Source organism: Aulonocara sp. 'chitande type north' Nkhata Bay, linkage group LG19, assembly GCF_057382095.1.
Source record: "Aulonocara sp. 'chitande type north' Nkhata Bay isolate Kocher_YH1m ecotype deep benthic linkage group LG19, A_spYH_male_GT1.1, whole genome shotgun sequence".
In the NCBI taxonomy this organism is placed as follows: Eukaryota; Metazoa; Chordata; class Actinopteri; order Cichliformes; family Cichlidae; genus Aulonocara; species Aulonocara sp. 'chitande type north' Nkhata Bay.
In genome coordinates, this window is record NC_141362.1 from 4,860,819 (window position 1) to 4,887,313 (window position 26,495).

Sequence of the window (26,495 nt, forward strand, 5' to 3'; positions counted from 1 at the left end):
ATTGAAACTTAGTGGGGGTTTTAATGCACAAAACCTAAAAAGGAAATTTTTAGGTAGTTGCCCAAATTCACATAGCAGGAGGTTCTTTAAAGATGAGTTAAAGACACACTTGTCTAAAGACGATTTTGTAGTTTTATGTTTATGTATGCAGGAAGTAATGTTTAATGCTCTAAAATATGAAGAAATGCGTGACTCCAGAGACAGTGAGTTGGAACTGTTGAGCTTTATTAGTAGCGCTTAGTATGAGGAACAGAAATTACGGTGAAGACAGAAAATATTTAGTCCATTAACAGAACAGAGCAGATAAAACAAAGTGGAATAAAGATATCGGCAATGAGAGAGGGAGATTCACATGTTGTCAGTGTCCGTGTCACTTTTGGCCAAGTTGGGAGAGCTGTGAAAATGAAGACCACAACAGGTTTTTAAATAGACACAATGAAACGTCTATGGGCTTATTGGCTTATCCCCTCACTGGTGCTGTGTGGTTCCTCACCTGTTTGATGAACTGAGACGCATTGAAGAGCTCACTGCAGCCATAAACAATCTTCTTCCCCTGCTTAGACTGGAAATACAGAAAAATAAAATGACGTTTGCTACTGAACCTATTATTGCAGGGAGAAAGTAACACTTCCACACAAATACTGTTGTTTTTACCAATCTACATGTATTTAACACCTTTGGTGTTAGCTGGTTGTTCGGTGGTAATGTTGCCTCACAAGAATAGAGGTTTTTGGGTTCAAAGCACAGTAGGGCCCCTCTGTTTGGAATAGGTATATTCACCCTGTGCTTGCGTGGTTTTTCCGTGGGAGCTACGGTCTCTCCTACCATCAAAATCACTAGGTTAATGCTGCCTATATCAGGAGGTATTCAAAGCTTTCACTTACTGGTAAAAATAAAGCACTGAACTTTGCAAATAACAAAAATGATATAAAGAGTCTGCATGCCATTTTGTTATGTTAGTGTTAGTATGTGTTGTAAGTTTGGTCCAACAAACTTTGAATATTAGTATCGCAGTTATGACTTGCTCATGTTGGTCACTTTATTTCACACTGTAAACTGTAAAGCTGCTTCGTTGGTCATTTTAAACCACTTCAAAGTCCCTTTAAATCTCAACTGTAAATTTTAGACTGTTATTAACCCTTTTTTACTCCAAAGTGTACATTTACTCCCCTTACCTCAGTCTCAAAGTATATATATATATATATATATATATATATATATATATATATATATATATATATATATATATATATATTCTTACTCTTCCTATATTTATTTTTGTTCTTTTGCACTGACTGGAACTGCAGCCTCGCCGTCTCGTCTCTCTATATACTGTACTGTATATAGCAGAAATGATAATAAAGTTTACTTTGACTTTGAGTACATTTTCCCGACTTCTATTTTATATAATGTGACAGTGTTTTCACTGAAGGACCTAAATTGTTTTAGTGTCATTAAACTTTAAGAGTTTTAGTTTGATATTTAACCCATCCCATGTGAAACTACATTGTATTCATCTAAAGAGACATCAGACTAAAATATGGAAAAGAACTTTGAAATGTACTACCGTACCTTGGTGTAGTCCACCAGATTCTGGTACTCGATATAGTTTCCTCCACCCACTACGAAGACGATGGCCTGAAACAGCAGGAGGTAAAAAAATCAAGCTTATATCAGAGGATATGTTGAAGGTGATGGACAGAAAGACTGCAAATGATTAAAAAAAGCTGCTGAAGTGATTTTACAGAATGAATTTCAAGTATAAACACTGCCAAAGACAAAAGTTTTATGAACTGAAAGAGGTAGACGCCTCTAATTGTATGCAGGAAATCAAGTTTTATTCCAATATTCAGGATTTGTAATTATTTACTTCATTACTATACTTATGTATGCATTTAATTTCAGATATGTTTTTACTTGTTCAAGAAATCAATTTTGTGATATTGTATCTTATTTTTTCACATCTATAATTACTTACTATAATAATAGTAATGTAATTACTAGTCCCACAGTTACTGTTTTATGATCTACCACAGACTTGCTCGCATAACTGTTGTTTTACATGTGATTGTGTGGTGACGGGATTAATAAAAGTCCAAATCAAATTCAATCTCATAAAAAAATTCCAGATTTGAAACTCTGCAACTTTCATCACAGCTAAGAAACAGTTAACTGTGCGTTATGAGAGAATCATGTGCGGCAACAGAAATTCCTGTCTGTCTTGTGTTTCCTTTCAACTTTTGTTTATCCTGGAAATAACCTGAACTGAATCTCATCAGTCAAACTTTGGTCCAGATACACAAATTCACCTCCTGAAACGGGTTCTTGTTCCTGGGGATGGAGCTGAAAGAGAAGGAAAGGATGATGAGACATCTTCGAGTGTATTTTACCCACCGAGAAGATGAGCTCTGCCAAGCTACAGATGAGATTTTGGATTTGTTTTCATACCTTTCACTGCCTCGCAGCATCTTTGGGTCAAAGTATCGATAATCATCTGTTTCCTTAAGGATCAGATAGAAAATTTTTTTTAGTCAGACGTACTACACATGACACACTTGTACTCAACAGCCACAAAAATAAACCCTAAATAATGTAGATGGTAGAGGGATATGTAGATTGGTTTGGCTTTTCTGATATTATTAGATGAAGAAGAGCCTCCGATTTGTAACTTAAAAAACAAAACAAAAAACCTGCTGGTGTCAAAATGTAAAACAACAACAACAACAACCAAACAAAAACAGAGTTAACCAAATTGAAAGCACGACAAAGGCAAAAGATTTATTTCACAGGTTGACCTGGTTGTGTTGTCTCTCAGCTCCAAGGACTAAACACAGACAGAATGACACAGCACTGTGTCTTTTGGCTTACTGTCACATGACCTAGATGCAGGTGGGTACAGGTTTAGTTCAAAGTAGTATTTGTACTGGAGAAGGATCGTTTTTGTCAGTGATGTAAAAGCCCAAGCAGACCATGAAAAACAAAGACGAGTCAGATTGATCATATTCATATTTTCCTCATTTTAATGACACAAAGCTCTGCAAATTGTACGTCTCCCACTCCATCCTAAATTAATTACAGGAAATCTCAGTTCTTATGCAGACACTCAAAAACAGCACAACCTATTTATTAGCTCAAACTTAAAAAGTATTTCCTTAACTGCTTTGAGCCGGTGTCTACAATGGCACCAGTAGTTTTTGAGGTCAAAATTAAAACTTGTGCCAGAGCACCTCACAAACGCAGAAAAACAAAGTTAAACTGTGATTTTCTAAAAGTCGTTGGAGACTTTAAAGGCTTTCAGTTTGTCCACATCAAGAGAAAATCGTACAAAAACCTCCACTGTGAACAGCAACATGGTTTTATTACGTGGCTTTATCTGATTAATGTTAGTATTAATATTAATATTTTATCTAACTAAAAAATGAGTAATAACCTCTATAAACTTCTCCACCATTTTGCTATACTTTAACTAAAACATAACCTCGAAATGCAACAGTTTTACACTGAGGACAATCTGATAGAGGGAGAATGTGCTCCGTTTCTTTTATCTTCATCCCAGACTTCCATCCCCGCTCCACCCTTTCCCTTTTTATTCACAACAACAGGACCTTTGTTGGTAGTCTGTAACTCCAGACGCTGAGAAACCTGCAGGGGGTGTGTGTGTGTTCACTTGCAAGTCTGTCACTACAAGGACCGGTTTAAGCTTTGAGCAGAGACATTTGGGACTTAACTTCAAAAGGAATTTTTGAAAGTTCAGAGTTTGTTTTAGGGTTCACGTTAGATTCAGGTTTTGCTTTGCATGCATATTTGTGCGCATGGTCAAAATGAATACATGGGCTGAGAGTCAGAAACTGCACTTTCAGTTCAATGTGATAAAGTGTGTTTGCTAGTTCACGTGGGTTCAAACGTGAGTAATAGAATATGTACTTTCCTTCCTCTCACACATGGACCACAGCAGTTAATATGAAGCTAATGTAATTTGTGGCATGTGTGTTGGAGCTGTCAATCACAGCTGAAGTGACACAAAAACGTGTCTTTCTTCTGAGTTTCCTCTCACCAATTAAGTTATGTTGAGGCCTACAGATATGTAGGTCTTTCAGAGGAACCTTTCATATTTTCTTTAGCAGAGAAGTTCTACATGTAATATAGAGTACTCTGCAGTTTTGTATTCACACTATACGTACATGGTAAGCTGCTTTTATATCATGTGTCTTTCTGTCAGTCAACTTTACACTTATATTGTATATTAAAGTTCCATTTGAGTAACTTTTCTTTCACATCAAGAGAAAACAACTTAAAATGATTCACGTAAAAATGTGGCTTTTTGGAAAACTTTTCCCAATCTGTACCGCAGAAGTGGACACCAGAGACACATCAGTGGGACTAGAATCCCCCCCCTCTTAATACTCGTATTAAGTGTTTCTATAAAAGGGCTTGGGCTTTTCCCGCTTTTCACAACACTTCCTATATTTTTAACTAATATTGGAAATATGTTTTTTAAATCATGAACAAAAACAAAACTCACAGGATGAGACTTCATCTCCATCAGGTTGTCCAGGATACGGGTAACCGGAAGGTTCTGGAAAAAAAAGAAAAAGAAACAACTTTTAACCTCCTAGGACCTGGCGTCCACATATGTGAACATCACATTTTGGGTTATTTAGACTAAAATATTCAATTTTGCTCTACATGGGCCTGATATCCACTTACGAGGACATTATACTGCTACTGTTCTATCAAAATTTTAAACGAATATCCTCATATGTGGCTCTTATTTTTCTTAAAAAAAATAAAAAAAATAAGGTAAAAGAAAAAAAATCTGCTAATTCTTTGTTTTTACATTCATCGGGCCCCAATCAGCCCAAATATCAGAGAGAAATGAAAAACGCACGTTGTGGAAGAGTTCGGGTCTTAGGAGATTAAACATAACAAAGAATAATGAATCTCTTACAATAAATTCATTTACTTTTTATGATATTTCATAAGAATCATGAGTTTGTGTTTAGGTTGGACTTTTTTTCTTTTTAGATATTTGGTAAGTAGCTATTTTGGAAAACTGGAGTTGCAAGTGAAGAAAAAAAAACAAAAAACAAGAATAACTTCAAATATCTTCCCTAACAGAGCATCAAAAGATGCATTCAAATCTACTCTCACTGTTAATAATGTTCTGGCAGCGAAGCAGAACAGGTGACTTCAGCGGGTCCAATTTCAGTATGAAGAAAACAGACGCCACCCTCCCACTGTGTACGTGTGTGTGTGTGTGTGTGATGATTATAAATGACTTTCTTGTCTGTGCCAGTTTTAGTCTGAAACACCCTGTCATCGTCATCGTGCTCATCCATATTCCTGTTGTCTAGGAATGAGAACGTCGTCACATTGTGTGCACTTGATTTAATATTCTGCCAGATGCAAGCAGACGGAGGATGGTGCTTTTGTGCAAAGGCTGTTAAATGCAATGTGCAGATGCAGTTCAAAATTATCTCGTATATATAAATATATATATCTAAATATAAAAATGGGAATGCTGGAGAAGATGTGGATCAGAAGAGCCACATCATTATCATATCTTTTGGGACTGCCCTAACTTAAAAAATTACTGGCTGGGAATTCATAAAACTTTGTGTGAGGTTTTTAAGATAAAATTTGACACCAATTTTGTAAATTTGTACTTGGGCTTGGTTGCTGGCTCGGTCCGGGGAGGGGACACAAAACTCTTACAAGCGCTATTAGCGGCCAGCAAAAAATCAATAACCAGAAAGTGGTTAAATCCAATCCGCCAACACTTGAGGAGTGGTTTAATGTGATTTTCTAAATATTTAAAATGGAAAAATTGACATTCTTTTTAAAAATTCTAAAAGACAAATTCTACAAAATATGGAATAAATGGATTAGCTTTGTGTCCCCCATCCGCCCTAAATTTAGGTAAGACCAGCCCTGAATTGGTGTATCTCCCATGTATCGTACAATGTCAGGTTGACCCTCAACTTCATAATATGTACCTAATGTAGTCTTTGTAAATAAGTTAAACATGCTGCATTATGTAACACACTGTCAAGCCAACGAGTTAATTTTATTTTTTTGCTATCAGAATGTAAAACAAAAGGACTAAGAAAAAGGTTTTTTCTTCTTTTTTTGACTAAATAATGTCAATGCACTTTATTGTAACAAGTCCTTTTTTTTTCTTAAATAAAAATATAATTTAAAAAAAAGAAAATGATCTCGTTTTCAGGTGAAAACATATGCCAAGGAAGTTTCCCAAGTGTTACATGGACAAACATGAACAAAAATGTGAGAAAAGGAAAAAAACAGAAAAAGAAGGAAAAGTGCTGTTGATTACAGCCCTGTCCCTCCAACCTAGCACTTTATTAACTACAATTAAATAAAAAAAATCTTCAGATAATCTTCATATAAATGAGAAAAAATGTGATCTCTGTGACATTTGGGACTATTTTTAAACTAAAATGATTCTTCTTTTTCTTCTTACAAACGAATGCCATTTCTGAGGTGCTAAAAGGTCCTCAAAAACTCTGACACGTGTCACATGTATGAGCATGAGTGATGTAAAACAGCTTTCAAAGTTTCCATAAATACAGCACATTATAATAAATATGTGTAGCTCTGATGATGTAAATATGCAGCAGTTGTGTGGCAGGCTTTAAATGTAGTTTTATCACTTTAATTTGAAGGCTGTAAGGCATCTTTGGTCAGATAAGACTGGGTACTGTTCAGGTTGATGAACTGGACTTTAGACAAGTTCTTAATTACTTTTCTTGTGTTGATTTTGGTAAGAGTAGTTCATTGTTTCAGCTGGTTTTCTGGAATTGAAATGGTAACAGAAGGAGTTTTACTCACATGCTGTTTGAGCACTAGGTTTTTCACACCCTCCATGACAAACTGGGAGCCAGTATTCATCACTCTGGAGAACAGTCTGTGGGGATGGAGTTGGGGGGGTGGGGGTGGTAAGGAGAAATAGATGAAGAAAAGCCAGGACGGGAGGAGAGACAGGATGGAGGAAAGCAAGAGGCGGAGGGCAGGAGGACAGGGTTAGGCTGGTAGTCTAAGAAACTCTAAAGTAAAGGAGAGAGTGGGATGTCCCTGACTTTTTGATTCAAAAAGTCAGTTTACAAAAATAGAGTAATAAAAAACATGACCACAGCCTACACTCAGGAAAACAAACTTTCAGGATTTGTGTTACACTGTGATATCACAATTACACAGCCAAGCACCTAATTAGTCCCACCTGGATCCACCCCCTACTCTACCTCTACTATAGCAAAATCATAACTGCTGTCACACTATGGTACCAGTGTGCCTGCTATCACCATCAACCTTGGTTGTATGCCTACACACAGAGAACCACTTTCTTAGAGGGCTACGAATATAGACGTATATACACAGAGTGAAAAGGTATGACCCACTATTTTATTGTCTCATTTTTCACTAGTGTATCTAATGGCAGAGGCAGGAAAGGAACAGCTCACTACATGAATGAAGCACACACAGCAGCCATTCCTTTGGAGCTTAAATTTGGACATATTAGACTTCAATAACACACGGAAATAGGGTGTAATATGTGACTAACAATAACAGTAGGAGAGTAATCATAGTAGGCTCCAGTTATATTTCACAGCCATTGAGAGGCAATTAAGGCACAGTAATATGTGGTTATGTTGTTTCTAAACAGTTTCTAAAGCTGCTAAATCTCAGTGGAAAAACCTTACAAAATTAATACATAAAGCTGGTCCAGCTGTTTAATTCACTGCTGATTACTCAATGAAAAGAATGTTTAAATTGTCATATAACATCATTTTAGACTTGTCATCTCACTTATTAGTTCATAATTCTAAAACTATGTTAAAAAGGTACAAACTAATAATATTATTTACTTACCCCATAGGTTTGACTCCACTGTTGCCGTAATTGGCTGGTGTGGCAGCCATTTTGGTAAAGGCCCTTGAAAGCATGAGAAGAAACCAGAAAGACTTAAGCATACTGACGAATTAGTCAATACCGTGTAAATTAAATGATTTTTAGATAAAGCCTTGATGGAAATTTTGAGTTCAGCATTTATTACAAAATCTGTTGACCATTGGAGGGTCAAAATATGTGGAGTTAAATGATGCTGCTGGGAAAAAACACAACTTACTTCCATTGTTTAATGTAGTTTAGAGGTGAAAGGTCACAGACTGCATCCAACAAAGCCTTCTTATACTGCTCCAAATCAGACTGAAACACAAAAACAAAATCCCACAGTCATCTAATGTTAACACATAAAGACGCCCAAGGCTAGAAAATAGGTGGAAAATAACAACAACAATAATAATAACAGAAAATAATAATAAAATAATAAAAGGTTAAATAATGGGGGGGAAAAAATCAATCGCACAAACCTTCCTCAGCATAAGAGATGTTTCCTAATAGTGCCACCAACATGTAATCAAGATGTTCTTACATCATTGAATAAAGAGTGACTGTTTATATTCAATAAAAAGCTAAACAGACACTGTGAGTATTTTGAAATAGGTGCAGTGTCAGCTTTGCGACTAAAAGGTACTGGCAAAAGTTCTGGGAGGAGAACATTTAAGGAAATAATATAATTATGATTTGAAGCACATAAGTTTGCAGCACACAAATTAACACAAATTGTTTTGAATATTGCAAAACGTACATCTTATTTGCACTTGATGTGATTGTGATAGGTGCTCTTGGGAGTGTTTATTTATTTAGAATTGAGAGGGAGATGCTGTCAAAACAAGTGTGTAACTGACACTGACAAAATGATCAAAGCTGTAGATCGCGTTCCAAAACTTGGCTGTGTCTTGTAACTCTTCATTGAGTCATCACCCTGAATGTTTAGAGTTGAGCACCAAATATATTTGGTCTACAGCAACACTTATATTCATGAAAGAGAGAACTTACATGAACAAGAAAGTCAAGACACTTTTTGCAGCGAATGACTGGTTTGTAGTGTTTTAGATTTTTAGTCCCATTTCTATACAAAAATCTCTGCGTCTTATCTCTCAGCAGTGTGCACACAGTGCTATTATATGCAATACAAGGCAATACTGTATACAAGGATTTCAGGTTTGTGTGCATAAACCCTATGTTCCACCTGACCTGTCAGATTTATTGAATGAACAGCTATCTCAACTATTCTACCGCACACAGTCCCAAACAATTTCTAGCAGAAAAGTTTGCAAATATACGAAAAACATTGATTCTCAATATATTAAAGATTGCTCTTACACTGTATTATGTATATAATGTTACTAACTCCCTTATCAGGTCTGCTCATTTTTGACCCCCAAATTTACTTTCAGCACATATTTGTGATTGCAACATCAAGCTAATTTTCACACACTTAGTAAATCTTACTGTACCGTGGCAGAATATTACACCAGCAGTGTCAAACATAGGTTTGCTGAACTGTGGCAATCCAACCCACTGGAGTTTGTTTTACACTATAAAAATGACAGAGGAACGAGGCATAATCTTTTGACTTTTACTTTATTTTGCACCAGAAACCAATACTTTTCACTTTAAGTGACCAAGTGGTCATTATCGTAAGCCTTCTTCTAGAACTGTATGAACAAGTTTCTTTGACTTATGAGTGTGAATGTATAAAAAACTTTAACTGAAATAAATATTTTTCTTAGGACTTCTCAAAAGGTCCACCACCTGTTTCATTCATTAAATACAAAAGGTGTTTTCTTAGGTTATCCAACAGTCCAATCCATTCAAGATCAAATTGCAATGTATGTGGCCCATGAACTAAAATGAGTTTGTCAGCCAAGGCATATCATAATAGGAATGATTGAATTTTGTGCACCAATTTAATTTTGGATAAGCTGGTGCCATTCACAATAGAGCAGAGTAGGTTAATGGAAGAGGAGTGCTCTGTGATGTGTTTTTGTCTGAAAAAAGTCTTAGTTATTGTCAGTTATCACTGATGTACATGTGGGATTTATTTAGCCTGCACTCTTGACTGAAACAAAAATAAATGAAACATCACTTAAGCCACCCCATGTCAAATATTTCATTATGCATTAATCATAACACAGAATTTAGCTGTTCAGAGTCCTGCCAAGTAAAGTAAGACATTAGTGTATATAGTTCAGTTTACTTCAGTGTGAAAGAATATGATGCAGTGTGGATCGTCCACACATAGCTTACTCTGATGAGCAGCTCGTGGAAGCCACCCAGGCATTATTAAAGTGCCAAACCATGTTAGAGGGCGCACAAAAGTGTGCCTGATTGTTTTTGTAGCTATCTGATATTTATCTAATCCACACTAATGAAAATCCAGCAGCAGTCGCAGAAACCTTAAAGCAAATAGAAGAGAGTAAGGAAAAGGGTGAGAGCGAGGTCTGTGAGATATAAAACAGGAGGTAGAGGAAAGAGAGCAAGAGACAAAAAGACATGGACAGAAGGCCAAGAGTTGGTCACAGAGGGAGAGGGATGACCGGAGATGACAGGAAGGAAGAGGGGAAAGAGTGAAAGAGGGGGTGGAGGAGAGGGGGCTGAGAGGGTACTCCCAATGGGGAACATCTCTCAGCTGGATGAAAGATGAAAGCAAGAGTGAGGCTCACATTTTGGCAGAGGGGCGAGCAGTCACACCATCTCACAGCAGAGGAAATGGAGGATAACACTCTGAGAATCACAGAGCTCAAAGTGGAGATCTTAAACAACCATCAAACAGTCTCCTTTCTGTTGTTCACATTTGGGAAACTTTTCGCCGAAAAAGACGATTCAACAGACAACTCCAGACATGGTCTCCTTCACAAACCTGACCAATCACTCCTTGAAATGGGAATGTCTTAGAATTATACTATACTGCATTATCCACAACATACTGGTACATATCATCTCAACAATAAGAATTATACTGGTCCAAACTACTAAAAATGCCAAGAATAACACAGTTTGAGAGACAATATACAGTATTTTTACACTAAAAAGTTTGAATCCCAATAAACTATACCATAGCTCAGCATGGTGTGCAGTGCGTCCTTAAGAAATACAAGTGCCAGGCCTAAAAAACTATCTAGAGCAGACGAACAGTATCTGAAAGTCATGTCTTTAAGAACTGAGACCTGACGGTCACATTTAGCGTCATCAACAGCCTCATTAATTGCCACCCTTTCATCAGGTGGAATGGTCAGTTGGAAATGTTTACATATTGCCCAACGTTACTACACAAATGACAAAAAAAGACTGCCTGAGAGAATTCTGACTGTGTAAAGAATAAAGGTTTCTTCTCAAATATCGACTTTCAAGCAAAATACAAAGAAATGAAGGGTTGCTCAAGAGTTTTGCTTTATACTCTTCATAGCTGAATCAATGGGCTACTTTCAGTCATTGTGCAAAGGTACTGTTTATAAGGCTGGGGATACCTGCATTCAGCTGAGAGTGAAAAAGTCACTTGGATGAGTTCTCCCACTGAAAACGCTACGTCCAGATGAACAGAATCAAGCTTTTGGGATTTACTTACCTGGATGATTAAGCATGCATCAAGAAAGCCAAATCAGTAATGTGACCTCCCCCAGTGTACTTTAAACTTATCAGGCATTGCGGAAAATGGGATGCTTTCATAAAACAACATCCAAGGGTTGTAAGAAAAAGAAAAAAACATTTCTGTCATCTGGAAATGGTTGTGACGGACAAGATGTGAATCAAAGATCCATTCTTCAAGAATCCAGTGGAGGGAAAATAGGTGTGGATGAGAACAAACAGTGAAGAGAAAAACAAAACAAAACATAACTGAACTTACTCTTGATGCCACTTGAGGCTGGCTCTCCAAATATTCCTATCTTAAAATTGATTTTTGGCTAGGCTTAAAGTTAGGGGCAATGGGACGCTTCAATTGACAGGTAGCTCTTGGTGTCTTCTAATCTAACCAAGTCAGTTTTTTTCTGAGAGAAACTTTGGTTCAGCCATTTGTCAGTGGCTCATAATGAAATGATAAATACGGTACAGCCAAAAAGATGTTTCTCATACAGCACATCCAAAATGTGGCTATCGATCAATATCCTTTGGTTCTGAGAACACAAGAGCGCAACCTACTTCAAGCCATCTGCACAAACCATTTCTATTATTTGCCAAACCACAGCTGGTGTTGCAAGTCTCCTCTGTGCCATTTTTTTGAGCGATGATCTAGAGCACTGTCATCTAAGATGACAAATTAAATTCTGTTGGGTTCAGAAGTCTGAAACAAGATGCTGAGACTAGGCCGGGTTAGCTTCCACTTCAAAACATGGAAGAGACAGCGAGATCACTACGGAAGGAGTTTTATTTAATCAGTGAACTTATAATAGAGTGTTTAACTGAGAGAATAAATCTAGTTAATCTCTTGTTCAATCATAATTGTGATCCTATAAAATAACGCCTACCATTTTTAAAAGTGCCTTTTTGCATAATGAGTAGTCTTATAATTTTTTTTAGTATTTGCTAGCTTTGAATAGAATAGAATAGAATAGCCATAATGTGTACAACCCATAACAGAATATTATTTTGGCTTGTACACTGGCAAAAAGTCAAGAAAGTTGACTCGCTTCTTTGCGAAACAGTTACCCATTACAGAACATTCATTGGATTTTTGCAGTGGCAGTACCACACTACATTTCCTTATGAACAAACATGAAAATTTCGTTATGATCTCACGTGTTAAAAATACTTTGTAATGTCATGTTATTTGTATATGCTGCATTCTATTAACACATCTCTCTCAGAGAAAGGTATTAAGAGCTGAAGTCAAATAGTGGAAACCATCACAGAGAAATAAGCTACTATACCGGCTTTTGATATTCTTGTCTTTCTTTTTCCGAAGTGCAAATTTCACAGCCTCATCAACATTGTATTCCCAAAAGGGCAAAAACGTAAACATCTAGGCAAATTTTAAGGAGCCAGAAAAGATTCTTATTTCCATTTCGATTTTATTTAGGGGTTCTCCTACAGTATCAGTAAAGTACAGTTGGTATCGTTCACCATTTATCTCATAGTGGCACTTCTTGCAGTTCATTACGTGTTTATGAGAAGGTATTTTTAAAATTCCCAATTTCCTTTGCAGAAATATGCGTTTACAATTAAGGCTGCCACTCTGTTCTGAGACCTCCCTGCTCTTCCAAGTGCATATGGACAGCCAGATGTAGTGAGAGTAGCAAAAACAATATCTCTGCCTCTGACAAGTACAGATCAGACAGTGACAAATCAAGAAACAGCATTCAAGACAAATCTGGAATGTCTAGCAATTAGAGGGAAACCAAAACAATTTAAAAGAAGGATCATGTATGAGATTTGGATGTGTAGAAAAGTATAAGCTGATTTGTGCTAGCACTGAATTTGCTGGAATTTTGACTAATCTTGACTTTAATTTTATGTAAAATCTAGTAGATAGTTTAGACTAGCCCATTATTGTTATTGCACATGTACAGGGTGGGCCATTTATATGGATGCACCGTAATAGTACGTTAGTTTATGTGAGGGGGCAAAGGCCTCAAGATGGGTGGTGACAATGGTGGCCATTTAGAAGTCGGCCATCTTGGATACAACTTTTGTTTTTTTCAATAGGAAGAGGGCCATGTGACACATCAAACTTATTGGTAATGTCACAAGAAAAACAATGGTGTGCTTGGTTTCAACGTAACTTTATTCTTTCATGAGTTATTTACAAGTTTCTCTTTGTTCACAGCCATTGACATGTTGAAGAAGTTAACACGTGAGGAGCGGATTGAAATTGTGTTGATATCTGGTGAACGCAGTAACCGGGTCATTGCAGCAGATTTCAATGCAAGACACCCTACGAGACCACCCATCTCCCATGCTACAGTCAGCAACCTGCTTGCTAAGTTTCATGAAACTGGTTCAGTGTTTGATTTGCCAAAATGTGGACGAAGAAAACTGTCACTAATGAAGAAACACTTCCTTCATTCAGCAAGAGCCCACAGCGTAGCACTCGCCGCATGTCACTGGAGAGTGGCATTAGTCGAACATCCCTTCGGTGGATATTAGCTACTCACAAACGGCACCCTTACAAACTCCAGCTACTGCAGCATCTCAACGAGGATGACCCAGATCGGCGCACAGAATTTGCAGAATGGGCAAAACAAAAATTGGAACAGGACCCTCAGTTCACGCAGAAGATTCTGTTCAGTGATGAGGCAAACTTTTATGTGAATGGTGAAGTTAACAAACAAAACCACCACTATTGGTCTGACACTAACCCACATTGGATGGATCCCTCCAAGACTGTTGGACCAACAAAAGTGATGGTTTGGTGTGGTATATGGGGTACAACGATAGTGGGTCCATTCTTCATCAATGGAAACCTCAAGGCCACTGGATATTTGAAATTGCTACATGATGATGTGTTTCCCTCTTTATGCACTGGAGCTGGCACGTTCCCTGAGTTTTTCCAGCAAGATGGTGCACCACCACACAAGCTAGATATAAACATATTTCTATATATGCTCAATTAATGTGTGTTCATCTTTGAAATATGCTGAAATAGTTCAAAATTGAAGGCACACTGAACCAGCATGGCTACCACAGCATCCTGCAGCATCTTGCCATCCGAACCGGTTTGTGTTTAGTTGGAACATCATTTATTTTTCAACAGGACAATGACAGCAAACACACCGCCAGGCTTTGTAAAGGCTATTTGACCAAGAAGGAGAGTGATGAGCGCTGCAACAGTTGGCCTGGCCTCCACAGTCACCTGACCTAAACCCAATGGAGATGGTTTGGGATGAGATGGACCGCAGAATAAGATGCTCAGCATCTCTGGAAAATCCTTCAAGACTTTTGGAAAACCATTTCAGGTGACTACCTCATGAAGCTCATCGGGAGAATGCCAAGAGTGTGCAAAGCAAGGATGGCTATTTTGAAGAATCTAAAATATAAAACCTGTTTTGAGTTATTCCACACTTTTTTTGTTTACTACATAATTCCGCATGTGTTCGTTCATATTTTTGATGCCTTCCGTGAGAATCTACACTGTAAAAGTAAAGGAAAATGAAATGGGAAGGTGTGTCCAAACCTTTGACTGATAGCGTATAAATTGTGTCAATAAATATATTTAAATAAATCTTCTTTATAAATCTTTTTATTATTATTATTATTATCATCATCATCTATGATCTTAACGAAATCTTAAATAAAGGCAATCATACCATACTGTCGCCAAAGTGTATCCAGTGTTTTCTTTGTTTTCTTTGTATTGTTTTAGGCTCTTTACCTTAAAATATAAAGTGCCTGCAGGCAACTGTTGTTGTGATTTGGCTCTATATAAATAAAACTGATTTGAATGATCCTGATCTAGTCAAGCATTAAGCATTTGCATCTGAACTGAATTCTCTTCTACAGCTGCATCAGGAAAGTTAAGGTTAACGCTTCTGTAAAGCGAGCACTTTTTCCACACCAAACAGATGGATGAATAGCCAACCCTGAGTGTGTTCTTCTGTTGCTGTAGGCTCATCCCTGCTGAGATGTTTATGTTCCTGTTGCCAACTCGGTTATCTTAATAAACCACTACAAGAATAATTGAGATGTTTTGCAGGAAAGATTTGGGGACTTCATGTTGATCATGACTTTGGTACCTTCAAAATGGTCTGTTGACATTTACCAGAATAGAAGTTTGGATTTCTGTTCTGGTAAAAGTTTGGATGGTTTTTGGTGAATAAAAAATAGACCAGAGTAGGGCTGGAGAGAAAAACGTTTTAGACATTGGAAAATATTTAGACTCTGGAAACCAGAAGCCGTTTTTCTCATTGACACTATTAGTTAGACTTGGTGTGCTGGCAAAAAACAAAAACACATTTGCCAATTCACTGAATGTTCCTACAATAAATATGGAAGGAGCTTTTCTAAATCATTTTTCACCTTTAAGATGTTCAAAATACGTATGAGAAAAGTTGGTGTTTGATGACACTTGATTTTCTACCTCACAACATTTAAGCTGCTTTCAAACATGAACTGCAGCTGTTTTCTAGTTATTGCCTGACTGGAGGTTCATGTCAGAGCACAAATGTCAGATAAAGTTGTTTCAGACAAACAGTCTTTAAACTTCTAACCCCTGAGCACAAAGTCCTTGGGAGGCCTACTGACATACTTGTGAGAATAAAGGAGGTGATTACGTGGCGAGTGAGTCGCTGTTGTGCGCTGTCTCCTGAATAAACGATCCTCACTTAAACCACTCAAACGATTTCCAGAAATGAGAATACATCTGTCTGTTCCCACTCTGCATCAATCAAGTTCTTGTAATTCTCTCCGTGTTCAGTCTTGTAATGGCAATTGAAATTGTAATCCTTACAGAAGTCTGCTCTCCACAGTTTATGCATGTGGCTTTACCTCTTCCTTCAGTAAATAAATATTTGGGCGTCTATGTATGTTAATGACTCTATATTCATCTTTCAGTCCTATCAAATTCATATCATCTAATTGACGTTATAACACATTTATAACAAAGCTGCTTCACTTGCACACAAGTACGTATGCAAATAAAAACAAAAAGAAATACCAGCCACCTTTAAAATGAAAGAACACACACTGAAATGGGACAAGCTGCATGACGTTACACCTGAAGCCTAATTTTCCGCTAACCTCATTCAGGCAAGAACAAATAGGCCAGACGTGGCCCACAGGCCACACAACACTCAGGTCTAATCTACTTTAAATAACTTGGTTTTCTGACCTTTACAGCGGCACGTTTTACACCCCCCCTTTCCCAACCTTTTAATACTACTAAAGTGTTTACCCTGACATTTTATGAATTAGTGTCGGTGGGTGTGTTACCTCTGAAGGAGCCTGCTGTGCAGTGATGTAGTAGATGAGGAAAAGTCTCATTTTGTCTTCTGGAGTGCCAGCTGACAAACACACACGTTTACACACAGCTTATTCAGTTTATTCTGTCTCTGTAATACATGCTTGCTGAATATAAACAAATACAATTAAAACAACATTTAAAATAACCCTGCAGTTACAGATTTTGCACTTATCCCAGTATGGTATATGATAATTAAGTACCTGCATGTGAGTGTGTTTATGTGTGTGTGTTTGTGTGTGTACCATCTGGGTCACTGATGATGTCCAAAAGGGATTTGTCTAAAGTTGACTTGCTCATCAGTTTCTCTTCAAATTCAAAGTAAACATCCAATTTCCGACTCTGAGGACACAAAGAGCATAAAATCAGTACAACAAACACTATATTCACACTCTGTATTGTATTTTCAGTGCACTGGTACTGCTGTAAACCATCCAGTAAACACTTCTTATCTTTATACATATTAGTGCACTGTTTTGTAATGGTAACATGTTTCCAATGCTAGCAGGCCTAGCCTGTAAAGTGAAGTAACTGTAATTTGAGGAGAAACTTCAGTGATACTGGGTCCACCTAACAAGCAACCCGTATTACAAAGGGTGGATGACTTTTAGCAAAGGTATGATGTCACTGTGCTTTATGTTTGACTTTTAATGGAGAATAGGTTATGTTCAAGATAACAAGAAACACAAATACTCCACCTTCTGACTATTCACCATTCCTATATGATCCAGCAGAGGTTCTCAAATTTCTAGAGCCCTTTGTTTTTAAATATTATCTAAAAGAACATTTTTCCTTGCTTCATTATATTCTTGCTAGTAACTAACTTGCTAGTGATTGGTTAGCTCCAGTAATTGACCCAGCCACGTCTGCAATCTGTCATCTGGTGACAACAGTGCTCCCATTTGTTTAAACAAGCCAAGCAATCAGTTTTTCAACTCAACTGAACTGTCAACCTTCAAGTCCAATGTAATATTAGAGTTTTATAAACTCATTTTATAGTACATAGTCTTTGGGTGTGTGGCACTTAAATCGAACCTCAGTTTCTGGAAACTACTGTATACCTTGATGTGGTCAAGCACTGCTGTGGCAACATTGGTGTGCAGATCAATCAGTCTTTTCTTTTCCAACAGCTCTGGCAGAGAGCTGCAGAAGGTACAAAAAATGTCAAAAACAAGACAAATAAAACTCAGTCTGCATTTTATTACCTATCATATGGTCAAAACTCTTATTGTACCCAAGTCTGTAAAGAATTTGCAACTACAAGGCTGTTTTAGACAGTGTGACACACACACACACACACACACACACACACACACACACACACACACACACACACAGCTTTATTTTATGGAAATCTCACAAACCAAAACTTAAATCAGATGTTCCCTGCATCAGTACTCATCTGTCCTCTTAAGTTCATGGAAATAATTTCTTTGTTGTTGAGAAACAGACTGACGCAAAACCAAAGACATTCAGTGAAAGGGGTTAAATAAAAAGCTCTGTGTTCACTTTTGAACCATTTAACCATAATTTCACCTCATTCACTGAGTGCATGACTCAGGGACAACCTGCACTGTGGTGTAAACTTTTCTTCCACTCAGAACTATAGAGCCAGTATGACGATGATTTTTTTTTTAGGCCATAAAATATCAGCCTGTCTGTCTGAGCAATAAAACACTGGGACACCTTAAACCCAAAGAACCATTGTAAATACACATATTTTTTGTTTCGTTTTTATGATGAGGAACGTCATTCATGTAAGGTTTATATTTGAAAGGGCTGATTTTAAAATGACCTATGCTTGTTTTGATGCAGTTCAGAGGGAGAGTCGTTTTGCATACATTGTGTATATACAGTGGGGCAAAAAAGTATTTAGTCAGCCACCGATTGTGCAAGTTCCCCCACTTAAAATGATGACAGAGGTCAGTAATTTGCACCAGAGGTACACTTCAACTGTGAGAGACAGAATGTGAAAAAAAAAATCCATGAATTCACATGGTAGGATTTGTAAAGAATTTATTCGTAAATCAGGGTGGAAAATAAGTATTTGGTCACCTCAAACAAGGAAAATCTCTGGCTCTCACAGACCTGTAACGTCTTCTGTAAGAAGCTTTTCTGTCCCCCACTCGTTACCTGTATGAATGGCACCTGTTTGAACTCATCATCTGTATAAAAGACACCTGTCCACAGCCTCAAACAGTCAGACTCCAAACTCCGCCATGGCCAAGACCAAAGAGCTTTCGAAGGACACCAGGAAAAGTATTGTAGACCTGCACCAGACTGGGAAGAGTGAATCTACAATAGGCAAGCAGCTTGGTGTGAAAAAATCAACTGTGGGAGCAATCATCAGAAAATGGAAGACATACAAGACCACTGATAATCTCCCTCGATCTGGGGCTCCACGCAAGATCTCATCCCGTGGGGTCGAAATGATCATGAGAACGGTGAGCAAAGATCCCAGAACCACACGGGGGGACCTGGTGAATGACCTGCAGAGAGCTGGGACCAAAGTAACAAAGGTCACCATCAGTAACACACTACAACGGCAGGGAATCAAATCCCGCAGTGCCAGACGTGTTCCGCTGCTGAAGCCAGTGCATGTCCAGGCCCGTCTGAAGTTTGCCAGAGAGCACATGGATGATACAGCAGAGGATTGGGAGAATGTCATGTGGTCAGATGAAACCAAAGTAGAACTTTTTGGTATAAACTCAACTCGTCGTGTTTGGAGGAAGAAGAATACTGAGTTGCATCCCAAGAACACCATACCTACTGTGAAGCATGGGGGTGGAAACATCATGCTATGGAGCTGTTTTTCTGCCAAGGGGACAGGACGACTGATCCGTGTTAAGGACAGAATGAATGGGGCCATGTATCGTGAGATTTTGAGCCAAAACCTCCTTCCATCAGTGAGAACTTTGAAGATGAAACGAGGCTGGGTCTTCCAACATGACAATGATCCAAAACACACCGCCCGGGCAACAAAGGAGTGGCTCCGTAAGAAGCATTTGAAAGTCCTGGAGTGGCCTAGCCAGTCTCCAGACCTCAACCCCATAGAAAATCTGTGGCGGGAGTTGAAAGTCCGTGTTGCTCGGCGACAGCCCCAAAACATCACTGCTCTCGAGAAGATCTGCATGGAGGAATGGGCCAAAATACCAGCTACTGTGTGTGCAAACCTGGTAAAGACCTATAGTAAATGTTTGACCTCTGTTATTGCCAACAAAGGTTATGTTACAAAGTATTGAGTTGTATTTTTGTTATTGACCAAATACTTATTTTCCACCCTGATTTACGAACAAATTCTTTACAAATCCTACCATGTGGATTCATGGATTTTTTTTTCACATTCTGTCTCTCACAGTTGAAGTGTACCTCTGGTGCAAATTACTGACCTCTGTCATCATTTTAAGTGGGGGAACTTGCACAATCGGTGGCTGACTAAATACTTTTTTGCCCCACTGTATTTAAATTACCCTGTGTTGTTCATTACCTGACAGCAGAGGTTAGCTTCGCTGTGTTGTCTGAAAGCATGCTGATGGCTCCTTCATCTTCCCCCTCTAAGCCCTGCAGTCAGAACAGACATCACAAGAAGTAGCATGCAAAATCATGCTGTAGTGTTTACAACCGCCTTAAATAGGACTGCATCAGGACTAATCTGCCATATAGTCTTCATGTAAGGTATTGTGATTATAACCTTGATTGCCATGCAATATCATCTTAAATTTCTTGAAGTACAACAGCAGATGGTTAGACATGGGATCTGGAAATTCTCTTGAAAACTTGGGACATAAACTTGGACATATCACCTTAGACTTGAAACTCAAAACTGATGTGACTGACCTCTGAATATGACTTAACTTTGTGACTCAGACAAAGCCTCAAACACTGTGAAACTGGAGCTGGATTGTACCATACTGAGTCTCATGCTGTATATGTGAGTCTTACCATGATACTTTTCAACCGTTTGACTTCATCCTCCTGCGCTCTATACGTGTCCAGCTCCTCCTGAACTGACTCTGCAACCTCTGGGAATGGACTGTAACAAACAACCAATTATAATAACCATATTATAATGATATTCAGTATAATAAAAAGAAAAGAAAAAGGCACTAAAGAAGATGAAGTGTTAGTCAGATAAACTCAGACATCATCAGCATAGAGACCAATGTTATAATGTTCTGATACACACACATCCATACACCCTATTACTGTTTGGCACCTAATAAAGCACTTCCTCAATACAAATTTAAATAGCAAAATGTTTGAACATTGTTGTAGTTATTCCAGTGTGACTCCAGAAATAGTAACACAAAGGTTTTTGCTGTCGTCTGTTTAAATTAAATACAGATTTTAGAAAAGTAAAAATGGGACATAAAGCGTTGGGAATATTAACCTTCCCAACGCTACTGAAAATTTATCAACTTTCCTTAAAAGTCATGTCTGTACTGGAAAACCAGGAGATTAAAATGAACACTATCAATACGGCCAAGAAGTGTGGCATCCTGGCCTTAAACATGTCAGGAATGGTATGCCTAGTCCAAATAATATTTAGCCCCAAATCCCACATTTCTGTGCCAAGTTAAGATAAATTGTAGGGCTGTTAATGTTAACTTGCATTAATCCGTCACCTTAAAATTTTTTATGCAATAAACCAATCAGGTGTGCAGAATGACTCAAAATCCTTGAAATGTCTCTGTCAACGCATTTCGGGCAGTTTGTCTATTCTGCGCTCCAGATGGGTTAATTGCGTTAAAAACTTAAAGCGTGTTAATCGTGATGGTGGATTAGCACACGTTAACGCGGTCATCTGTCCATTCAATATTTGGTCAATGCCCTAGCTTTTATTGTTCAGTAAAAAGCACTTTCAGCGGTTACTGAGCTTTAATACCAGGACTATAAGGATGCATTCAATTATATCTTACACATATTAGTTGCACTTAAACTTCAAAATCTGAAAAGAGGCTTTCACATGTTCACAGATGAATGAACAACTAATATATGGGAAACAACATGTAATTTAATTCTATGATTATTCTGCTGATTATTCTGTTAAAAGATTTCAAAACAGGTGCCAGAAAACAGCCAAAAAGATTTTCTAAAATAAAAATGTCATAAAAGTCAAAGATATTTCATTTAACATCATACAAAACAAAGAAGTCCTCTTAAGAATGAAGTTTAATTTAGAGTTGTTAGCATTTTTACTCTAAATGATGATGATCTAGACTGAAACAAAACACCACCTCTTTGGGAACTGACCTGCCCTTGTGTTTCTGCCAGAACTTGTCAGCGGCAGTCAAGTCATAGGTCTTCCTGCTCTTCTTCTTTGGTCTAGCACCAGCTGATGGCTCTGCCCCCATACCCTCCTCCATCACCACCCTGTTCAGATGGAAGTCCTGGTGGACACAGGAAAACATTTTTTTTTTAAGTATTGTTGGCTAATATTTTGTCCAAGTGCTATGATTATTGCTGTTAGTCGGTTATTTTGGTATGTTAGAGCTCATCACAGAACTAAAACTAATCCAGTTTTCTGGAATATATTTTTTTATTATAAAACCTGATCAAGAATCCAGGAAAGCTATTCCGAGAAGAAGTATTGGTGTGCTAAAGAAAATTGGAATGAGCTACAGAGCAAAGACAATCTTTCCTACAGCACATCGTTGCTAATTCCAGTACACTAAATGGCGCCAAACGCTGAGAAGAACCATAATATTATTGTTACCATGAAAACAGAGGAGGCATAGTAACAAACACTTGGTGTTACAATCCAGTCTCCTGTTGGGGGGGCGTGGTCACGTTTACAGGAAATAGAGACGGAGATGTGGAGTCGGCAATGCTGCCATCTGGACTGATGCAGCACTTACTGGCAAAACAAGGCCACAAACAGAAATCCATCCTAAAGCAGGCTGACACTTTTTCTTTTTATCTTCCAACAAAAAATCAGTATGTTCAAAAGTTATAGTAAAGTGTCTGATTCAGACTTCTTTCAAGATGCTAATTTCAAAATAACTCCCACACAAACTAAGCTAAAATTGACTAATAACATCCATAAGTCAGGCAGGCTAGATGAGATAACTTCTGACGCTACTTTTATCATTTATATACACTTTTTATTTGTATTGTCTAGCAGCTTTCATAGACGCCTACACTATCCAGCAATGAGGTCTGCCTTACCCATATTAATCAGATCAGATCTAGAAGTTTATTTGTGCTATATTAACCAGATATGTAAAAATCTGACTTTCTAAAAATCTTAACACACTTTCTGAAGAGAAAGTGATAAAGAATAAATATGAGACCAAATGACTCCTTAAGAGTGATGGTTTATGGGCTTTATTAGCAAAAGCTGAACTTTTATGAGAGCAAGCACATTTGTGTGTGTGTGTGTTGATTACATAATACATCATTCACCTCTACATTCCAGTGCTGTCAGTATTAACCTCAACACCTCACTAGTTGACAGCACTCTGGCAAGAATTAGTGTGAGAATTTGTGTGCATTGTGGGAAAATGGGGATATGTGTTTCTGACAGTCATATAAATGTGACTATGATTCAGTAAGCCCCCATAATGTGCGTACAGTCATCTGAAAAACAAAATACACCCTCCTTCAGTTCTAAGGTTTTATATATTAGGACATTAATAAAAACATCCAGTCCTTAGCAGTTCTTAAAATCAGCTAAATACAGCCACTGAAAAATACAACACACTACACCCGTTTATTATTTAACAAAAATTAAGCCAAGATGCCAAAGTAGTATATTAGAAATTAGGTACACCGTTTCTGCTTCCATAGAAATTAAAGGGGTAAATAATAGTCAGGGGCAGATAATCAAGTGCACTTAATATGAAAAAAATGAAATGTTTTTTTAATGCTAATCTTTTTTCTTTTTCTTTTTTTAACAGTTTCAATTTTTTTCGGCTACAAATTAGATTTTTGTCAGTTTCAGACTTTGTGTTGTGGGCTTGTATCAAGGAGGAGGGACAGAGCATAGGAAAAATGATGATAGGTCGCTAACCCATGGGAGCTATGAGCGCAGTAGAGAAATCTAAGAATCGTCCATTCATTTCTCCGTACTATATGGAAATTAGAATTCCCAAACTTAACACAACTTTAATCTTCTTTTGTAACAGAATCTTTTGACATGCTGCACTGAGTAGCATCAAAACTCAAATGACCATTGAGAACTGAAAGCAAAACGGCTCCATTTTTATTTTCCCTAATTGTGAAGCATTTGTCAGAGACCAAGCAGAGACTGAAAAATGAGGCCAGTGACATGCTAAAAGTTACTGTTTCTCTAAAAGTCAATTGAGTTTGACTCCAGAAGCGATTTAATCCCCACAGACCCCAATCCCCATCTTAAAATGTCCAAATTTAGGACAAAAAACAGAATGTTTTCAGCCCAGTACTTGTTAAAGGTTTTGGTCTCTATAGATAGTTTCCCACTTAAAAATTGAATAATGGATAACTGCTTTCTTTTTTAAAAAACTCATCCAATGGAATATTGGAAAGTTTAAAGTTATGGCAGTGGCTTCTTTGATTGACAGGTGTGCTAACAAAAGAGGCTGTAGCTGTTTGTAGTCTGCTAGGAATCGCCTTCACTGAATCCAGCCAATGAAATGGACTCTACTGTGTTTGTGATGGTGATGGCACCATGAAATTTGTTGTGTACCACATGGTTTTGCAGCTTCAAAGACAAAAGGAAAAGCAGAAGTATTTCTGGTCATTCTCAGACAGGTGACTTCTTACCAGCACATCATGAATCAGCGCCTGGTAGGTCCAGGTGTGATGGAGGGGCGTGGCCATGTCCACATTACGATCTACCAGGACAAACAGGGGTCTCTGAAAGCTAGAGGGGAGAGTATAATACTGCTGAGCGTGGTTAAACACAGGGCCAATATTTAAACTGGCAGAGAAAAAATATTGCATGATGGGAGATAGAGTCTCACATGGACTCAAAAACTAAAGTAAACCATACTGATTACCTTTTATTCAGTGGATATCTAAAGCAATATTGTCAATGTTAACATTAATGTTAACATGTTGAAAGTCGATCTAGATCTTCCTCTAATATAAGTACATACAGTATATACTGTGTGTTTTTCTACCATTTAACTCCTCATGCTAATGCTAGTTGAGCAACACTACAGAATGAGAATGGTACAGACTAAAATAATAACTGAAACAAAGAAGAAAAAATGTCATCACCTGATTTATATTCCCAATATTTATAATTTTGCAGAAACTAACATATTCGTTAAGAATGCTGACCTGAACTGTCCAGCAGTCATGCTGTCTCCTGTGAACAGACTGTTTCTGGCATCACGCAGGTTCTCACGGAGCTTTTTGTCCAGTTTCTACACAAACAAGTACACAATTCAACACAAAGCATTCCTATTTCCACAAAATTATAATGACTAAAGTGAATGCCTTTAATATTTTTCTGTCCAATGTGTTATTTTTGTTGGAAATCTTGGATGCTTGTATTCATAGGGATGATTTTTTTTAAAACAAACTATTCACCTAAATGTTGTTCCAGTTCACAAAAACAACAAAACAAAACAACCAGATTTGGGTTTCTGAGCAACCTCTTGTTGGAGCTAGGCCCAGGGGGATCAACGTGCATATAGTGATTGGGTGTTAGCCCTTGGGGCCTGGAAGGGCTCAGCCTAAATAAGCCATATGGGCCACCCCTTCTATGGACCCACCACCTGTAGAAGGGGTAATAGAGATCCAGTGGAATGTGGATTTGGTAACATTTGAAGCCAGAGACCATGGTCCGATCCCCAGTTGCTGAAACTCTGCTTTGGGTAACTGGAATAGGTAGCTAGTGGAGGAGGAGTCTGGGCTAGTACTTGAGGCCACTGAATCTGAGTGGAACATGTTCTGTACTTCCATTGCTGACATGGCTGTACGGAGCAGCGGCTGCAAGGGGGATGGTGCCTGTTGTGGTGGTAACTCCCAAACCAGATGGTAGACACTGGAGGTGAAGAGAGCTTTCAAGCTAAAGGAGTCGTCCTATTAAACATGGTTAACTTGAGGGACTCCGGAGGATACTGACAGGTACCGGCAAGCTAAGCGGAGCGCAGCCAAGGCAGCAGCCAAGGCAGCAGCCAAGGCAGCAGCCAAGGCAAAAACTGGGGTGTGGGAAGAGTTCGTTGAGGTCACAGAGCAAGACTTTTGGTCGGCCTTGAAATGTTTCTGGCAAACGACTCAGGAGAGGAAGAGCAGGTTCCCATCAACATGCAATATAGTGGGGATGGGACTCTGCTAGTCTCAACTGAGGTCATAGGTGGGCAGTGGAAGGAATACTTTGAGATACAATGAGCAGTTTTTACATGTTAGAGTGGACTCACCACAGCAACCATTTCTGCTGCGTTTCCTCTAGGACAGCGGATGATCGGAACCGCACCTGGTCAACAACAATACACTTTAATGAAGTCTCATTAAACTTAACAACAACAAAAAAAATAATAATGCCAATTGCCAAAGAGATACACATCTTTATCAACAGAATCCCTAAATTAGAAGGTTAAAATGGTTTACAGACAAATAGAATTCAGAGAGATGTTTTCTTCCAATGAAGCATCACTACTTGGTTCAATGTTGAGCCACTATTTAATAAGAATGATGTGCAAATAGTGAGTTACAGGTAACTTAAGGTTGTCAAAAAAACCTTCAAATACTA

At 38.0% G+C, this 26,495-nt stretch overlaps 1 protein-coding gene across 1 annotated transcript in view; it reads right to left on the reverse strand.

The window, feature by feature from the left end:
• Positions 1–203: 203 nt before the first annotated feature.
• scfd1 (sec1 family domain containing 1) overlaps positions 204–26,495 on the reverse strand; it is a 36,582-nt gene continuing 10,290 nt past the window's right edge. The window contains exons 8-25 of the mRNA XM_086274518.1: positions 26,164–26,219; positions 25,079–25,164; positions 24,557–24,656; positions 22,067–22,203; positions 20,756–20,846; positions 20,301–20,374; positions 17,875–17,956; positions 17,059–17,155; positions 16,786–16,856; positions 8,144–8,223; positions 7,888–7,950; positions 6,850–6,925; positions 4,523–4,576; positions 2,449–2,501; positions 2,310–2,343; positions 1,573–1,638; positions 494–562; positions 204–394 (exon numbers count right to left, since the gene is read on the reverse strand). Of these exons, the coding sequence (XP_086130644.1) occupies positions 371–394; positions 494–562; positions 1,573–1,638; positions 2,310–2,343; positions 2,449–2,501; positions 4,523–4,576; positions 6,850–6,925; positions 7,888–7,950; positions 8,144–8,223; positions 16,786–16,856; positions 17,059–17,155; positions 17,875–17,956; positions 20,301–20,374; positions 20,756–20,846; positions 22,067–22,203; positions 24,557–24,656; positions 25,079–25,164; positions 26,164–26,219 (1,313 nt within the window). The 3' untranslated portion in view covers positions 204–370. The remainder of the gene's footprint in view (positions 395–493; positions 563–1,572; positions 1,639–2,309; positions 2,344–2,448; positions 2,502–4,522; positions 4,577–6,849; positions 6,926–7,887; positions 7,951–8,143; positions 8,224–16,785; positions 16,857–17,058; positions 17,156–17,874; positions 17,957–20,300; positions 20,375–20,755; positions 20,847–22,066; positions 22,204–24,556; positions 24,657–25,078; positions 25,165–26,163; positions 26,220–26,495) is intronic.